This window comes from Peromyscus leucopus, chromosome 2 (genome assembly GCF_004664715.2).
Source record: "Peromyscus leucopus breed LL Stock chromosome 2, UCI_PerLeu_2.1, whole genome shotgun sequence".
In the NCBI taxonomy this organism is placed as follows: Eukaryota; Metazoa; Chordata; class Mammalia; order Rodentia; family Cricetidae; genus Peromyscus; species Peromyscus leucopus.
Window position 1 is genome coordinate 129,400,952 of NC_051064.1, and position 18,304 is coordinate 129,419,255.

Genomic DNA, 18,304 nt, shown 5'->3' on the forward strand with positions numbered 1-18,304 from the left:
GACTCCACTGGAGAAAACTGATCCCTCCTTTGCCATTGGCTATCAGTTGCAGGTAGCTTCTTGGTTAGGGGCAGGAGCCCATGTCACTTCCCCTCTCATCACTAGGACCTGTCTGGCTGGAACCTGGGTCAGCTTTGTGCATGCTACCACAGCCTCTGTGAGTTCCTTCAGAGCATCAGCTCTGTTGTGTCTAGAAGATACTGTTTCCTTGGAGTTGGCCATCACCTCTGGCTCTAACCATCTTTCCGCCTCCTTTTCCATCCCTGAGCCATGAGGGGAGTGTCAAAGCCCCATTTCTAAGTTCCAGAGCTGAAGCAATCTCAGGACCCAGGACTTTGGGGACCCCATTCCTGCCCAGGCCAAAGTATAGCTTCTCTCTAAATTGAAACCAGCCCCACATTCTAAGGACTGTTCAAAACAAGGACGCTCTTGAGCATCTCCCAAGGCTGCTGTCATCTCTGGGATCTTCAGGAAGTTGGACAGAGAAGGGACAGGACTCAGGGACAGTCTCTCCTGGGTTGGACAGCATACTAGGCAGTCTGTACATGCCACTTTTCTCTACCGTTCAAAGAGCCCTTTCTCGGTATTGTATGTGGGAGAGCTGAGGTCCAGGGAGGTTGCCCCAAAAACTTACTACATACAGCCCACGACGTCCCTCGGGTGGTCAGTGCGGGACTGGATCCCACTCCACTTCCCTCCTGGCCCTCAGTCATCAAGTGCACTCTCGGTTCTTACAGTGATTCGGACCTCTTTGCCTTTCCTCTCCCCCACCCAAAGCTCAGAGAGCCTGGGGGTCCTAAGACTGTTTGGGTTTGCAGAGCCCAGTGGCCAGCTCTCTGTTCTTGAGCCCCGGAAAGGTAAGCGACAGGGAATGGCAGGCTTTGAGGGCCATTAGAGGCCTAGGTGTGGTCTGAGCCTGACAGTGTGGGTTAGGATGTAGAGCGGGGCCCAGGAGCCCCACCGGACTTTGTGGAGCAGCTGTGTGCTGAGGAATACAAAGACCCTCTCCCCAGAGACACGGCTCAGTGGGCCTTGTTCCTGCCTCCCACTGTCTGGCCCATTCTTCCTTTCTCCCCCACCCCCTCCCCTCCATAAGCCTCTCCACCCTCGACTCCCACCTCCCCAAAGGAAGGCAGCTGGGGGCGGCTTAGGAGCCACTGGGCCTCTCTGGGCTGTGGAACAAAAAGCCTGACATCATTCTTTCAACCTGACGGGGGGGGGGGGGGGGGGGGGGGGGAGGAACAGAGCAGAGCGGCACCTGTCAGACTACACAGTTCCTCAGGCAGAGGTGACTGCTGGCCTTGTGCCCAGCCAACCCACTGCGCCTCAATGAGGAAGGGGCAAATGAGGGAGCGCCAAGCAGACATGCTTGGGCTTGGGAGAGGGAGAGGGCTGCAAGGAGAGCCTATTTTGCTATGTGGGAGCATTTTTTATAGCTGACTGGCTGCCCCAGGAGGAAGGTAGGCAGTGGAGACTGGGGGGGGGGGGGGGGGGGGGGGGGAGACGGGGGCAGAGTAGCAAAGAGGAATGTGTCTTCCCTGGGGGTGTTTCCTCCAGAGAGGCAAGCCCTCCTGCCCCAGCTGGGACTGCTCCCACTGACAGCTGTTTGGGGGCAAAGCCCCTCCCCCATGGCAAGCTCCCCGCTGTTCCTGCTCCTGTCACCTTGGCAACCAGCTTCTTTAGGCTGTGCAAATAGAAAAGGTCCCTTATGCCCTGAAAGAGGGTGGATGGGGGAGGGGAGTCAGGGCAGGAGAGCAGAGCCTAAGATGTTGGGCCTTGGAAGGGAAGGCAAAGGGTCTGGCCTTGCCCTTCTCAGAGCTGGAGCATGGAGGGCAGAAGAGAACTGGCAGAGGGTCCCATGGGCCCAGCCTCTGGGGCAGCCGAGACCTAAAGGATCCTGGCCACTGCTCCAACTAGGAGCTTGGTCCTCGGAGTCATTATTCTAGATGCTAAATCCTGGGCTCTGGGTAACACTTAGGCCCAAAGGTGTGAAGAAAGTTTCTGACCAAAAGGGATGTGCTGTTATGAAAGGAGTTGCTGGGTCTCTGAAGATCCTGGGCCCCTTTCACTCAGTGGTAGCTCCAGATGCCAGGCCTTTGTTCAGTCTCCTCAACCCGCCTCGGGTCTTGGCTCAGAGAGGGAATCTTCTGATGGGCAGGCCTTCCACAGAGCTGTTTTGTTTTTATCACAGAGGGGATTTGTGTCAGGGCGCGGAGATTTCCATCTGTGATAGGCTGAGCATAGTGATGCTTGCTGGTTGGAGGATTCTTAGGTACTGCATTTCCCTCCCGAAGCAGCCGCCAGATGAGTGGGCCACACTGTCACTGAAAGGATGCTGTAAACAGCTAAGTGTGCAGGTGGACCTGTAATGCAGCTGCAGATGCAAAGGCCAGTGATTTTGATGTTAAAAATCATAGAACTGGCCTTGAAAGTTACAGCAACTGTCCACTGTAGGACCAAATTTAGATTGTGAAAACTCTTCTTAGGCTCAGAGGAAATCCAGAACACATCAGTTATCAGTGAAGGGGGTTGCATTTTGCTTAACATCCTTCACTGCATGGGTGGGCGTGAATGTGTACATACACAAGTGCCTGCATATGTGTGTACATACACAAGTGCCTGCATGTGTGTGTACATATGGGTGTTTGTGTGCCAAGAAAGAGAAGACCACCCGCAGTACCTATCTCCTTTAATCCCAGTGTTGAGTACCCCATTTCACAAATGAAGAGACCCCCAATGAATGATCAACTGCCATCCTCAGATCAGTTTTCTCTGTCTCTTCTACTGTTCAGTTCAGCTCAAGCAATGTTCATTTGACCCTTTGTTGTGTGCCTGCCTCTGTGCCAAAGCACGGGAGGTACAGAGCTGAGCAAGAGCTGACACTCTGTGGAGGCTGTAGAAATCTGAGCTATGTTTTGTCAGGCATGGAACAGGAGAGTTGTCTCAGCCAGCAATGAGGGACACCCCAGTCCAGAGTGACCCACACAGAGAAAGCTCACCACAGGCATCCGTTCTCTCACTCTGTGCGCTACCCAGCTTGACACCCTCCTTTTCTGGGCTGACTTTCTGCCTTGCCAATCCAGCTGAGGGGATGATGGTCTACAGGGCATGCTCTTCACAGCCTTTGCTTACACACTGTTGCTCCTTTCTCTTCAGATACCTTCACTTTGCTTTTCTTTCCTACCTGGCCATATACAACCCTCATTCCATAGTAGGACCTACTACTCTATAGTAAGACCTACTGTGTGACTTGTGGATGACTACTGATGGACTAACTCTAGCCATGGGACACTTTTTTTTTTTTTTTTTTTTTTTTTTTTTTTTTTTTTTTTTAAGAGACAGGATTTCTCTGTGTAGTTTTGGTGCTTGTCCTGGATCTTGCTCTGTAGCTCAGGCTGGCCTCGAACTCACAGAGATCGGCCTGGCTCTGCCTCCCAAGTGCTGGGGTTAAAGGCGAGTGCCACTGCCGCCCGGCTTAACCATGGGACCTTTGAGACCCTGCCACACTACTCACACACCAACTGCCATGCTTACACTGGATTTCTTCTACTGACTGGCTGCTGCAGCCAGGCAACTACACTCTTGTCTCTTCTCCCACCCCGCCCCTCTGTGACGGACTTGACCTGTCGTCCGTCTATCCGTCCGTCCATCTGTCCGTCGTGGACCTTTGCCACCTGCCCCCTCTATAGCACACCCTTTTGGTTGTCCCTCCAGGGTCACTCTCCAAGTTCCCAACAGCCCATGGAGAGCACTTGCAGGCTGGCTGTGTTCACTTCTGCTTGCTGACATCTTCTGTGCTCAGCCTTGGCATCTTGGGGCATCCTTTAGATGAAGAACCATGCCTCATCTGTCAGCTTCAGAAACCTCAGCCTTCTGCATGGGGGACATCACTGCAAACTCCTCTCAGTTCCTGCTTGTAAGACGAGAACGCTGCTCATGGGCTCATTGTTAGGAGTAAATGAAATTAGAATTATAAAAAGCATTTGAGACATTCAAAGCAATATACAGACAACAGAGAGTATTTAAGAACAGCTACCGTTTCTTAGCATCTACTATATACTGGGCATTGAGCAAAAAAAATGTGATTTTTTTAATGTGGTTTAAATAGAATACTCTATAAGATACTAATGCCTACCCTATATGATATGTATCAACACTGGCAGAATAGGAAATCAAGATCCAGAGAGGTTAAGCAATTTATCTAAAGTTGCAAAGCTTATAGGTAGCAGAGCCAAACTTCTATCCCGAATCTGACTCATGCTGGGAGCCACCCTGCAGTGCATCTTCTGCTGAGGGTGCCTGGGGCAAAAATACCACATTTTCTTCTAATGCCCCAAGCTGTTTAGCAAGGAGACTTGTATCCAGGGCATTTGGTGGTCTCACAATGTAGCTGCCAGAGAGGCCTGAGGACATGGGGCTCACCAAAAGTGTCCCCTGGCGGCAATCCTGTTTTTATACCTGGTTGCCTCTTATGGGGGATTTCTCCCCATTCTCCTTCCTTTGCGAACTGCTGCTGACCCAAGCCTGGAGGGAACGGAAAACGTCACTGGAAATTCATGTATTACTGAAGGTCCATCTAAAAAGAGTGTCCCTGTCCACTCATGCGGAGAGGAGCTTCGGGCCAGCCATTCCCTGAAAGCTGGGTCACACAGGCATCTGGGAGACGAGCACTCACCGGACGTGCTGGGCGGCCTCCTCTTCCGGGCTTCAGCGTTACAGAGCTGCGTGCAGGTCCTCCGGTGTGCCCGGTGTTGCCTGGCTAGGCCTCCCCAATGCTGAGCCTCTTGCCACAGTCTTCCAAAGGCTGAAGTGTACCAAACCCATCTTCTGGGAAGGCGCCTGTGTCCTTCCAGAGCTGAACTCTTGTGCTTGTGCTCCTTATATTCTGAACGTCTCTCCTGTCACAGCATTGGCCGAACCACAGGGAGCCTCTGTCTGACCTGGCTTCAGAGAGTGCCCTACACAAGGAGGTAGGGACTCTGCTTCCAGGCACACCTCAAGCAACACAAGAGTCAGTTTCCAGTGGTGCGTTCCCTCCAGGCTTGGGTCAGCAGCAGTTTGAGAAGGGAGGGGGAGGAGGGAAGGAGGGAAATGGCCTGTAAGAGGCACCCAGGTATAAGAACAGGCTTAGCACCTAAGGGTACTTTTTGGTGAGCCCCACGAGGCATAGTGTTTTGTGGGCTGCCTGGCAACCATCTCACAAGACTACCAACTGCTCTTTCCTGGACTTCCATTTTCCGGACCATGTGCCTGGTCTGTGGTACTTGCTTATTCAGTGGACAGATGTCGGAAGTTTATGTTAACTTTCTAAATCTTGAAATGTAGTGGTTACGAAAAAGATACGTCATTCCTCTCCCTTGAGCGTCCTACCTTGATCATGTGATTCTACTATCTTAAGTTCTGGACACTTAGAAAAGCAAGGGCAGATGCCAGTCTGCAGGCTGGAGTGGGAAACTTCTTGGATAGCGAACAGTCTCCTGCATACTTGGAGTCTTGAGATCAACAGAAGCCTGTTGTTAACAAATCTCGGCAGTAGATACAACCAGGGGTGAGGGGACATGCCAGTGACTCCTCACAGGCTCCCTTCTGCATAGGAGACTTATAAAAAACTGGCTTGGAAAGCCGGGCGGTGGTGGTGCACGCCTTTAATCCCAGCACTTGGGAGACAGAGCCAGGCAGATCTTTGTGAGTTCGAGGCCAGCCTGGTCTTCAGAGCAAGATCCAGGACAGGCACCAAAACTACATGGAGGAACCCTGTTTCGAAAAACAAAAACAAACAAACAAAAATGGCTTGGAAGCTATGAACTGGCCTGGTCGGATTCCAGGGAGGCAATGCAAGGTCAGGGGAGAAGCCAGGAAGCTGAGCGTTGCCAGGCGCCTCTCCTTTGACCTGGGACCTGTGATCATCAGAGGCCCTTGCTAGGCTTGCTGTTTGGTCTTGTGTGTCCACCTCCCCACCTCCAGTATCAGCACACCCCTATGTCATAGTAGAAAGGGCTGGTGAGACTCTCCAGAACTGGGATTGCCGTCTCATGGAACCAACCAGTTGGGTTTCTCAGAAGCAATGGACTTCCCAGCAGGTCCTTAGGAAGAAATTGTACAGGCTCGGAGATTTCTGTATGTTTATATTTCACAAATGCGCTGCATCCTGGCTGTAGGGAGTAGGGCATGGTTTCTTCTGGTACCATGGCTTCAGTGGTAAAAGCCTCCCTTCAGTGCCCCCATATTGAATTGGAATGGCCTTTAAAGAGGGCAGGAATGAACTGATCTTACTATGGTTGGTAGCAGATAGTCTCTGAGTATCTATAAAGGTCTAGAATATTCTGTTGGACTATGCAGAAGGTAAAAGAAACACATCTTTTAAATTAAATGAAAGTATGTCTTTTCAGCTAATAGTAAGGGATGTCTTCAATTCAAAAAGCATTCAGTCTGGCTGGAAAGATAGGGCATATGTATATAAAAGTATTCCCCAAGACTTCATTTCACCAAAGACCCGTGTGATTGAAAGTTGCTCCTCCGCTGACTCTTAGAAGGAAACATGCTGTCATTCAGCTGACATCTTCGCTCTGCATCCTCACTTGAAGATGCTAAAGTCAGGGAGGTGATGAATGTTGAAGAAACGACGAAATGCATATTTAAACAAGACTGTGCTACCTCACAATGGAGCTAACAGGAAGAGCGTCTAAGAAAACACCCATAACTAAGGATTCTGGCAAATGGAGAAAATGGGAGCCGAGCCTGATCCAAACCCCTAAAACCAGAGGTCCCTGAAGCAGAAGGAGCACATTCCAGCAAATGGAAGCATTGCCCCTGGGGCCGCAGAGGCACACAGCGGCATGCATGCCATTTATGGCACAAGTAGGTCATTTAGGGTTACTGACGGTTAGTCCAAGAAGCTGATGAGCAAGGATGGTACAGGTACGGGGTTCCCCGGGAGAGCACACTAGTCTGAAAGATTACACCAGTCACTCACAGTTGGGCCTGAAGGGCACCAGTTTTGTGGGAGAAACAGACCCCACAAATGGAGTCCTGCTCTGTAGTCGTTCACTCAGTGAGCATTACTGCTTGAGCAGCTGCTACATTCAAGTTCTCTTAGAGGAAAAAAGTAGGTTACAAAAATTCTGCCCACTGAGGAGATTAGTGATTTGCTAAAGTTACTATGATAGGCATCATGTTTTGCCCCATTTTAAAGATGACAGCGCAGAGATCTGGGGCTAACCAGTGGCACACACCTCGTGAGTGGCAGAGCTGGCACTCAAATCCAAGGATCTGGGTGCCAGATCTCCCCCTGACATTCAGCAGACAGCTCCTGCGAGTACAGTGCAGAATAGATGGCCTTGGTGGCAGTCTAGAGCTAGGAAGAAGCCTGGTGGTGGTACAGCTTGGAGGAGAATGCTAGGGTTCAGTCTGTGGCCCAGACCAAACGGTACCAATGCTGCACAGGAAAACAGCAAAAGTTGCTTGGTCGGATAAATAATTACAAATGAAAGATCGGTTTAGGCTACAAAGAGATACTGAATGCCAAGGCTTTGGACAACTGGACAAAGGGGAGCCCTTGCTGCTTTTGAGTCAGGGGTTGCATCTGTGTGCTGGAGAGATTCATTAGAACTCTGTCCATAAGATGGATTGCAGCAGGAAGAAACCAGAATCAGGAAGACTAAGTAGAAAGTCACTGCAATATGCTGAACAAAAGGATTTTTGACCCAGGATAATGCTTCAGTTAAACCATGGTCTTTGCTTCTTATTAACCCCAAAAGATTAATGATGCACACTTCCCCAAAATACTTTTCCTATTTGACATGTGAGCTCACTTACCCTTCTGAGCTTTCGTCCCAGCATGGGCAGATAGGGCATCATTTATCCTGTAACAATTATAGCTTATAGCTTCATCTGAGTGCCACAGTTTGGAGGAAGGGTATCGGAGGAGGATCACAGGATAGGGGCCAGGAGGCCAGCAGCTCCCTTTCCAAATCTCCTGCTGGGCTAGCTCTGTAACACATCGCTGCATTCACCAGCTCATCAAGAGAAAAGGTTCTCTTTGGCTCACATCTCTGTAGGTTCTAGTCCATGGTTGAACTTACTGCTTCAACCTGTGGTGAGGTAACAAATCATGATGGGAGCACATTGAAAAATCAAACCCACATCTCTCATGGCCGGGAACTAACTGTGTTCTCTGTGTCTCCAAACTGCACTCTTCATGTCTTTTAGCGTTATAACCTTTTTTTTCCTCTTCATCCTTGTTTTTACAACCTCATAAATTCTGAATTTTTTATTCATATGCATATTCATGTGTGTGTGTGTGTGTGTGTGTGTGTGTGTGTGTGTGTGTGTGTGTGTGTGTGTGTGCGCGCGCGCGCGCATGCTCGCATGAGCCAGAAGTTGGTATCAGGTGTCTTTCTCAGTCACTCTTCACCTTATGTACTGACAGACCTCTCATTTGAACCCCAAGTTTGCCAGTTTGACTAACCCTCTGGCCAGCTTGCTCCTGGAATCCCTTGTGTCCACCTCCCAAGTGCTGGGATTGCAGGTGAGCTGCCACACCCACCCTAGGCCTGGCGTTTATGTGGGCACAAGGGACCCAAACTCTTGATTCTCACATTGTGCAGCAAGGCAAGCAATTCCCCCATTGAGCCATCTTCCCAGCCACAATAAGTCCTGAATTTTAAAACCATTTTCTTAATGATTTCCACCAAGATGTAGAGCTGGAAGACCTGTGATTTCCCAGACCCGGCCTCTGCTGCACTGAAACACACTGAAAGGGAGAAGCCCTTGTCTTGGGTGTCACAGCAACAGGTGGCAGATCACCGTCCATCATGCCCTCAGCTCCCCGGGCCTGGCCCCTCTCCAGCCCTCCCTCAGATGGCAGCCTCTGGAGTAACTCTGGCCAGCATGTTAGCCACAGGCCATTCTAGCCATTGGAGCCTGGTGGCCCCTCAGCACCGTCCAGGCTTCTCACCAAGAGTTACCTTCATGCCTGATGAACAGTCCTTTTTGGTTGTTAAATGCTGGGCTATCCAATGAGAGATTAGGAGGCGGGGCTTAGACTGGAGTCGCGGACAGTTTATAATCCCCAAATGCCTGCTGGTAGTGTCTGTGCAGGTTCCTCCAGCCCCTGGAGCCCCTTAAGCCCAGTGCATCCCCCTCAAATCCACACTGATCTCCCAGTTTCTTGGTTCATCGCTCGCTGTCATCCACAAGAACCTGCTGTGCCGGCCCTGTCGCTCTGTCTCTGGCCACAGCGTCCAGCCCCTGAGCCCCTTCTGCTTCTGCTCCTGGTGTCTCTTGTTCCTGTTCTTTCTTTATTCCCGTTGGCAACCTGCTTGGAATTCCATATGGGGCCGTGATGACAGTTAGGCACTTGCATGTAAAGAGGCGAAGTGGAAGAAAGAGCATACCTCCCCTAACTCACTTTGAAACCCTTATGGTTTCAGAGTCTCAGGGTTAGCTGTGGCCCTGTATGTCTGCCTGGCATACCTACTCACTCAGCCCTCCAGCTGTGGGAGTCACTGTGGAAGGTGGCATCTAAGTAGGACAGACTCCACTGACGTGCTCATATTCTGAGCTGGCCGGGATGCTTGCCAGGCAGAGGATTTGCACTCTGAGCTGGATTTCCTGGGTCATTACTATCTATAAGGCAGAAGCTAAAAACACAACAGAAGCTACTAAAAAAAAAAAAAAAGTAAGACCCCTGGGGTAGGGTAGACGGCTCAGTCCATAAAGTGCCCTGCGAACATGAGGAGCTGATCCTGGATTCCCAGCATCCATTAAAAAGGGGAGCAAGTGCTGGGGTTTAGATCCATAACTCCAGCCCTGAGGGAGTGGAAACAGGCAGACCTCTGGAGCCCGCTGACCACCAGCCTAGCCAAACTGATGACCTCCATTTTCAGTGAGAGACCCTGTCTCAAAAAACAACAAGGTAGAGAGTGATCAAGGAAGACACCCAGCATGAATTCTGCCTCACCACACGTGCATACACACATGCACATGTACCCACATGTGCACATACTCACACCAACACACACCTACACCAACACATACCAGATGCTTGCCTCAAAGAGCCAGCCTGGTTACAATGGAAAGGAGAACTGGCAGCGTATGGGAACAGGTCAGGACAACAAACTGATGTGTTATGACATGTACTGTTAGGCACCATAGTGATTGCCAAGGTAAGTAAGGTTCCTCATCTGGAAAAGAAGATCAAAAGCAGGAAGAGAGAAGCTTCCAGGCTCTGGCCAGGCCAGTGTCCATGTGAAAGATAATAGGAAGAAAACAGGAGCCCCCTGGGTCTGGGAAACTGTGTTTGTGTGTGAAAGGGACATGGTAGATGAGGTTGGCCACGCTGTCTAACCTGGTCTTTCCCCCTGCAGCTTATGCTCAACTGCAGCCTCACCAGCTCCTCCCACCGTCGTCATCGAAGCACCCACAGCCTCAGTTTGTGATCCAGCAGCAGCCACAGTCACAGCAGCCACAGCCACTCCGGCCTGCACCCCAAGTCCAGTCCCAACCCCAGCTGGCCCCAGTCTCCCCAAGCCTGGCCCTACAGTCCAGCCCAGAAGACAACGCCATGCCTCTGGGCCCCGTGACACCTGCCCTGCCCCTGCAGTGCCCTACTGCCCATCTGCACAAGCCCGGAGGCGGTCAGCAATGCCACCTTCCCACACCAGACCCTGGGCCTCAGAATGGACATCCTGAGGGTGTGTCCCGTGCCCCTCAGCGAAGGTTCCAGCACACCTCCGCTGTGATTTTACAGTTGCAGCCTGCTTCTCCAGTGGTAAGTAGGCTGATATCAAGGCACAGGGAACAGTAGCTCAGGCAGTCCTGTGGTCCTGACTCTGGGGTCTTTCAGGGTAGGCTGACTGTTGAGATTGTCTCTGAACATCCCCAGGAAGAAGAGAGGGCTCTCCCTGACCTAGGGTGGCTGAATCTTTACATCTTTAGCCCATTGTCCAAGCTCCACAGGGACCAGGGTAGTGTCCAAGAATGCAGAGGCGATTCTTAGACTCGTGTCTGTCCTGCCCCCGACAGCCCCAGCAGTGTGCTTCTGGTGACTGGGAGGAAGCGGTGCCAGGGGAGAAGAGTGCGCCTGTGACTCAGCCGGGCCCATCCCCACACCAGCAAGCCATCATCACTGCCATGCCGGGTGGCCTGCCTGGACCCAAGACTCCCAACATCCAGCAGTGCCCAGCTCACGGTATGAAGTGTCGGAGGAAGGGGGGGAGCCAGCCTGCCCTGCCACTTCCTGGTTCCTTCTCCATGGCATCTAGGAGGGGAGGTAAACTACCAGGAACAGAAGGAACAGCACAGCAGCTGGGTAGCTGGAACAGAAGCGGGAGTGAGGGCCTGGGCTGGGGACAAAGAACCATAACCCAGAAGATAGAAAAGCAGGAGGGTCACAGGAGAGGAAGAGTCGGCCTGTGGCGCTCTTGCCATTGGCTTTGAATGTCGCATATATGGGGGCCACGCTGACAGCAGAGGTGTCAGAGGGAGTTCTTGAGGTTAATCACAGCCAGAGGACTGCAGAGTTCCAAGAGAAGGGACGTGCCTCCTCGGAGAGCCGGAAGTGGGCCTGGAATAGCTCAGTTTGCAGAGCTCATCTGACGGAACTGTGCTCATCTCTGGGGTCTCCATCTGTCTCTCTGAGACCTAGGCTTCAGGACACTCTGCTGGAGCACTCTGCCCTGGTGGGAGAGCCACAGTGGTACCTCCGCCCTCTGTGGTGATCCATTTGCTGGCCTTCTTCTCTGCCAGTCTGCACAGTGATCTTGGCCTAGATCTCAGCCGTTCTGAGCCAAGGGCTGCTGACAGTCCAGGGAGGCAGCTCCAGCCGGAATGCTAAGTGTGCTGAGAGGAGGGGCCAGAAGCACAAGGGAAACTGGGGGAGACTTGAAGGAGAAATGTCTGGGGGTACAGAAATATGCACGATAGAAGAAGTGAGTCTTATATGGAGTGAGGGTAGGGTGAAGGGAAAGAAAGCCACAGAACACCGGTGACGGACACTAGAAAACCAAGAGACAGGAGGAAGTCATCCATTCCCTTTCTGCAGGGCTGGCAAGGATGACAGACTCCTGAAAAGCAGTCCTGGGTCTGGGGTGTGGCTCTGTGGGAGAACACTTGCCTGGCGTGTGTGAGACCCTGGGTTCTATCCCCAACCCTGAAGAAAGGGAGGTGGGAAGCAGGAAATGGCCCCGTTCTCTTATAGAATCCACTCTAATTATCAGAAACTTCCTCTTCTAATTAAGCCAGAACCTACTGGAACTTACCATCATTGGTTGTGATCCTGTCTTACAAATTTGAGAGTCCATCTCACAGTGTTTCTAGGAACTTGTCCTGACTCGGTGGCGGGGGTGGGGGTGGGGGGGTGGATCTAAAGACCTGAGAGTTCTCTGATCCCCCCCCTTGCAACATGTCAAGACCCCCATTCCCATATTTCCCGTCATGCTTCTCTATGTCCTACCATTTCATTGATTCTCTTAAAATGTAACTCCCTAAATTAAACACATTAATTCCAAATATCAAAACCTACCATCTCAGCTGGGAGGTGGTGGCGCACGCCTTTAATCCCAGCACTCAGGAGGAAGAGGCAGGCGGATCTCTGTGAGTTCAAGGCCAGCCTGGTCTACAGAGTGAGATCCAGGACAGCCAGGGCTGTTACACAAAGAAACCCTGTCTCAAAAAAATCAAAACACACACACACACACACACACACACACACACACACACACACACACACACGAGTCCTTTACTCACTCTTGGTACCCTGAGAGATAAGCATCATCATCCTCTTCATTCTAGAAGTGGGGACAAAACCAAGAAGGAGCAGCTGCAGGCTGCAGGGCGGCAGTGAGAGGGCAGCACCCTGGCTCTAGCCCACGGCACAGCAGCTCCCTCCTCACCTTTGTCAGGCCATCCACACAGGAGGCCACACCTTCATCCCTCCATCAGCAGGGGAACAGCGGAAGCTGGGTTGTTTTGCTTTTGCTTTTGAGGTTTCTTTGACAGGAGCTGCTGTCTTAATAGGTCTCCTTGGTCTCCAATTTGCACTATTTCTATTTTGAACCAAAGTACAATGACTTACGTCTATTCGATGTTCTTGTGTGAAATTAGCCCATAGTGCCAGAGACCAACAAATCGTTCATAAAGCTATCCTTGAGCTTTCTCTGTCAACCTTTACATAGCTTTCCTCCCTGAATCCTGATAATTGCCCTTGGGGGTCGGAACTTCACCATCCTCATTTTAAAGATAGGAAACTAAAGTGCAGAGCAGGGATCTCTTGCGTCTGAATTCTGTTATTCATTATGCTACCTTCACTGCACAGCTTGGCTCCAGGTGAGTTCCAGGAATAAGCACTGCCCTGCTCTCTATTCTAGAAGAGTCAAGAAAACTCAGGAAGAAGCAGCCTAGGTCTTTCCAGAATATGTGTTCTTTTACCAACTTGCTGATGGAAGCGTCTCATAGGATCTCTCTGAGGAGCCATGCAGTGTTTCCAGAATGCTGGTTACCAACACTCTTTTCCAAGTACAGTTATCCAGCAACCCCTAAATCAGCCAGCATTTGCCTTCCTTTTCCTATTTGGTCCATAAGGCTCTCAAATTTTTTCTGAAATCCAAGCAAGAGCATAATCATAACACAAGCGTCCTGTTCTTGAGGTTCCCATCTTCCAAGAGAAATCATCTTTGTGTAATGGAGGCAATTGCTGGCCACTTGCCTTAGACAGCTGTATGTACTGTGAATGTCTGAATGTCTACTCGGGGACAAAGCCCTATAGGTTGTATGGTAAGGCCCAGAGAAATAAGGACTGCTCCCTACCATCAAGGAGCCTAGTGTCTGCTGGGAAAGATGAGCACACAGGAAATCACAATGAAAGCCCAATTTGATAAGTGCCACAAAAGGCTCTTAGGTAAATGCTTTCCAAGTTACAGAGGGAAATGGTACTGCCAAGTGGAGATTATCAGGCTAGATTTCAGAGCGGAAGTGGCATTGGTATAAAGCAGGGGTTGGCAAACTATAGCCCTCGGGCTACATCTATTACATTGCCAGTGTTGTACAACCCCGCAAGTTAATTAACAAAATAATACTATTTCACGACGTGAGAAAATACATGAATTCAGATGTCAGTGTTCTCAGTGCAGCTCTGTGGGAACACAGCTACCACACTCACATATTCACTTCAGCAGCTCTCAGATTCAGCAACAGTAGGTTGGAACAGCTGGGGCACAGGCCATATGGTCCACACGGGCTGAGGTATTTCCTCTGTGGCCCCTTTCAGAAGTTGGCCAACTGCTGGTCTTTTGACCTTGAAGGATGGGTAGGACTTGGCTTGTAATGTCAAGGACAGGGCCTTTCTGGCAGGACAGTGGAAGTTAAGGCGGAGGACAGAAGCGTGGCCAAGTGCCGGACAGAAATTGAGTGTTCAGTCCCTTGTCATCTTCCTTTTAAAAACCAAATGTGTGAGGGAGAGGGGGAATTGTGAATTCTAGGGCAAGGTTTGAAAGTTTGGAAAGTGAGGAGAAAGAGGAGGAATGGGGAGCAAGAAAGGGAGAGAGGCATGCAGGAGAGAAGACATGGACGAAGTGAAGCTGGAGCAGGGGAAAAGATGGTGTGGTGGAGGAGGTAGGACGGTGTGGTGGAGGAGGTATGAATGAAGAAAAGCAATGGCTGGGAATACCGAGACTAGAGAGAAGTCAGGAGTGGGAGTCATTGCGTCCATCCAGCAGTTACTCTACGGGATGGTGCCACTCTCGTGTCCGTGTACCGCCGGCGCTCCGAGCCTGCGTGCTGCATGAAGGTGCCCCGGCAGGACAGTTCAAGTGAAAACAATGTGTTTGGGAAAGAAAACTAACATTTATTGGGCTCCCACTGTGCACCAGGCACTGCAGGCAATTTGTAAATCAGTTAACCCTCACATTAAACCTGGCGGTAGGGATTACGCCTTTTATGGAGGTAGGACTGGGTCCCTTTGGTCATTACTTCACCTCTGATCCTCGCTCCCAGTGGGGAGGATAATGATCACTTGGAGGGTTATTGTGGACAATAAGGGAGAGGGTGCGTGCACTTCGCCCTGACACGCACTAACCCTCAATCATTAAGACTCGCTTCCGAGACCCCACAGTGAGCCACCGGGGCGGGGATCACAGGCCACTGGTCCCCAGGGGCCCCGCGCCGGACGCCTCCGAGCCTTCCGGAGGACGCGGGGCGGGGCTCGGGCGCACAAAGGAAGCGCGCGGGCCGCGTCGGCCGCCGCCCCGCCCCGCGCCGCCTCGCCCCGCCCCCGCCCCGCCCGGCGGAGGCGGCCCGGGAGCCGGCCCGGACGCGCCGCATTGTCTCCGCGGCGTCGCAGCCCTCGAGCGCTCGCCGCAACCCGGTCGCCACTCGCCCGCCCGCCCGGCCGGCCCCGCGCCCCGCGCCCTTTGTCCAGGCCGCCGGGCCCTGCGGTCGGATGCGCCGCGGCAGCCCCGGGCCCCGGCTCGGAGGCTCCCGGCGCAGAGGACGCGGCCCGCCCGGGCCCCGCTCCAGGCGGCGCCGGGCCGAGAGGCTGCGTAGGCCCCGCCCGGTCAGGCCCGGCCGGGCCCCGGACAGGTCAGTGCTGCCGCGGGGAGGGATCGTGCCGTGCCAGGAACGGGCGCCGCCCTGGGCCTCGCGGAGGCCTGTGGGCCGCGCCGCCTCGCTCGGCCTCCGGGGAGGGCCCGAGCCGCCTCCGCGCCCGGTCCCGCCGGCCTCTGCTCCCGCTCTGGGCCTCCCGTTCCCCGGGTTCCGTGGGGACTTGTATTGATGGGAAAGGACAAGTTGTTTTGTAGCTGTCCTCTTCCATTTTTAGAAGAGCGTTTTCTCGCCTTCCCATGCCAAACGAAGGTATGCTGCATCTGCGCGCTCCTTACGTTAAATCCGGAATCTGTGAGCGTCTGTTTAAATTGACGTCCAGAGAGAGGGAGGTAATGTGCACGGCCAGGATGCGAACCGGTGAAGTTGCCGCCAGAACGCCTAAGCCCCGACTCCTTGTCAGGTGCCAGTTTGTGCCAGTGAGACCCTCCTGCCCCTTAGCAGCCGAAGGTTTCTAGCTTAATACTAACAGTTCCCATCAACTTTCCTTCCCACGCCAGACCTTGTCAGCCTACCTTCGGCGCCGTCTGCTGAGCTCTTCTTATTCCTGCTTTACAAATCAATGACAGCTTTCCCCCTCCGACTTTTCCCATCCTTGATCCTTAATCCCTCCATTAGCATAGTTGACCCTGAGGATCTCTTGTGAAGCACCGACCCATATCTTCCCTGTGTCCGCAGTTTTCCTGGGATGGCCCCAATTTAAACTATCCCATCCCATTGCCAGCCTGAGCTCTCAGTTTCGGAAATTTGGAAAGTAATGTCACTTTCACTGTACCAGACCCCACTGTCCTGGCCTTTTCCAGCCATTTGGCCCTGGGGCATTACTGGATAATCCAATTATCATTCACCTGGGATTTTTCTAACCCCTCCTGAGTCAACCCAAATGTTAGAACTGCTAGGATTTCTAGGTCAGTGTGAACATTACGAGCTAATGAAGCAAGGGAATTGTTCCTTGTTCTTGTATTTCTGCACACACACACACACACACACACTCACTCACACACACTCCCCATTTTCCCCAGCTTTTATTCCCACAGAGAGCTGCGGACCTGTGGCACTACCTGTTGGCTAGTGTTTCGATTTGGGTCACCAGGAGTGTAGGGAGTCCCACCATTTTGCCTGGAAAATAGAAAGTAGTTTATTAGCATCCTAGTCATCAGGGCAAGAGATTTTGTCTTAAATCTTCTGACAGCCCCACAGCTGAGCAGCTCTGGTCTTGTTCAGTTCAATTTAGTACATTTACCAGGCCCCTGCTTTATGTAAAAGACTGTGTTGGGCCCCACATCCAGATAGCCCCCGGCATCCAGGTTGTTTTGGAATCTTCACACTTTTGTCCCCTGTTCATTTCTGCTCCTAAGTGCCAGCCTCGGTGAGGAGGGATGGCTTGGCGTCGTCCCAGGGAGGCTTGTTTCACCCAGGGTCCAGCAGATGGGAGTGGTGCTCTTTTGGCACCTGCTCTTTCCTGGCTCTGCAGTGTGAATTCTACTTCCCTGCTCACCCAAGACGTTTCCAGGCTTGCCTTTATATACCACAGAGAACAGATGTCTTTTTTCCCCTGAAGCCTTAGCTTGACAAAGTGGGTAGTTTCTCAGTCCACTGTGCTGTGGTTCTTGAGGGGCTTAGGAGCACCTCTCGCCTGCCCCCCTCCTCCCCTCAAGTGGCCGTGGGCATTTAATGTTGGTATTTTATCCTGTAGCTGCTTCTAGCCCTTGGCGCTTTCCTGGGCATTAGTTTATGGCATTGGTACAGGAACCCATGGCCGTAGGCCCTTTCCACTTTCCCCTATGCCCTGATTTAGTTTTTAATTTACCTCTGCCAAGTGGGCTTTGTACATGCCGTTTCCTTTCCTAGCAGTGAAGAGGAAAATGCCAGCCTCTTCTTCTGTGGCAGAAACAGTTTTCTGGCTGCAGGTCTCCAGACAGTTCTCTGGGTGCTCTGCACCCCCCGGGGGAGGAGACAACCTCTTGGGAAGGTGTTTTCTTCTAAGTGTGCCATTGACTGAATCTAAGCTGACATGGCCTTTTCTGCCAGGAGACCCCTTCCCCCAGCTCTGACCTGTACTGCCTGTTTGCTCTGGCTCGGCCCCAGAATCCACTCTTTTTCAGACCACATCCTCTTTCCTGCCTTACTCATTTCCTGTCTCGCAAGCTTTGGATCTTTTAGTTCTGATTTTTTGGAGGCAGAGGGAATAAATTTAGAGAGGGATAGAGGGGAGAGATGAGCTTAAATTTTGAAGTGTTCTTGTCTCTAGCCTTACATGCTCGCTCTTGTTCATCTGCCTCCCTGAGGTTGTCTATTTTAGGGAAGCACAGAGAAAACAATTACTAAGAATTGGGAGTTTTTACCTGTGTCACAGGGGAATCACTTTTCTGTCTTTTCCTGTTGTGAATGTGTATAAAGAGGTGGCCTGGCTGCATGTGCCTTCTAGGTCTGCTTCCTTGCCCAGCAGAGCTCACCTGTCTCCTGTCAGTCCTTCCAGCCAAAATGAAGTTACAAACCAGGGAACAGGGTGAGGATTCTGGACCTGTTCCACGTGAATATGAAAGCAGCACATGCTTTTCTCTTCTTGAGTGAGTCCAGTTTGTACTGAAGTTCTTCCAGCTGTCCAGTATTTAATCTCCCGGCATTTGGTCCCACATAGAAAGAGAATTCTTTCATGAATGAGAGTAGGGAGTCATCTTAAATGGCGGTCTCTTCCTTTGTCTTA

At 51.8% G+C, this 18,304-nt stretch overlaps 1 protein-coding gene across 8 annotated transcripts in view; it reads left to right on the forward strand.

Annotated features, from left to right (window-relative positions):
* Phc2 (polyhomeotic homolog 2) overlaps nt 1-18,304 on the forward strand; it is a 108,924-nt gene that overhangs the window by 67,442 nt on the left and 23,178 nt on the right. For 7 of the 8 annotated variants that reach the window (XM_028855851.2, XM_028855848.2, XM_028855849.2 and 4 more), the window contains exons 8-9: nt 10,368-10,771; nt 11,026-11,191. In XM_028855851.2, the coding sequence (XP_028711684.1) occupies nt 10,368-10,771; nt 11,026-11,191 (570 nt within the window). Of the gene's footprint in view, nt 1-10,367; nt 10,772-11,025; nt 11,192-15,285; nt 15,577-18,304 lie in introns of those variants that run through there. The other variant, XM_028855853.2, reaches the window with a different exon arrangement.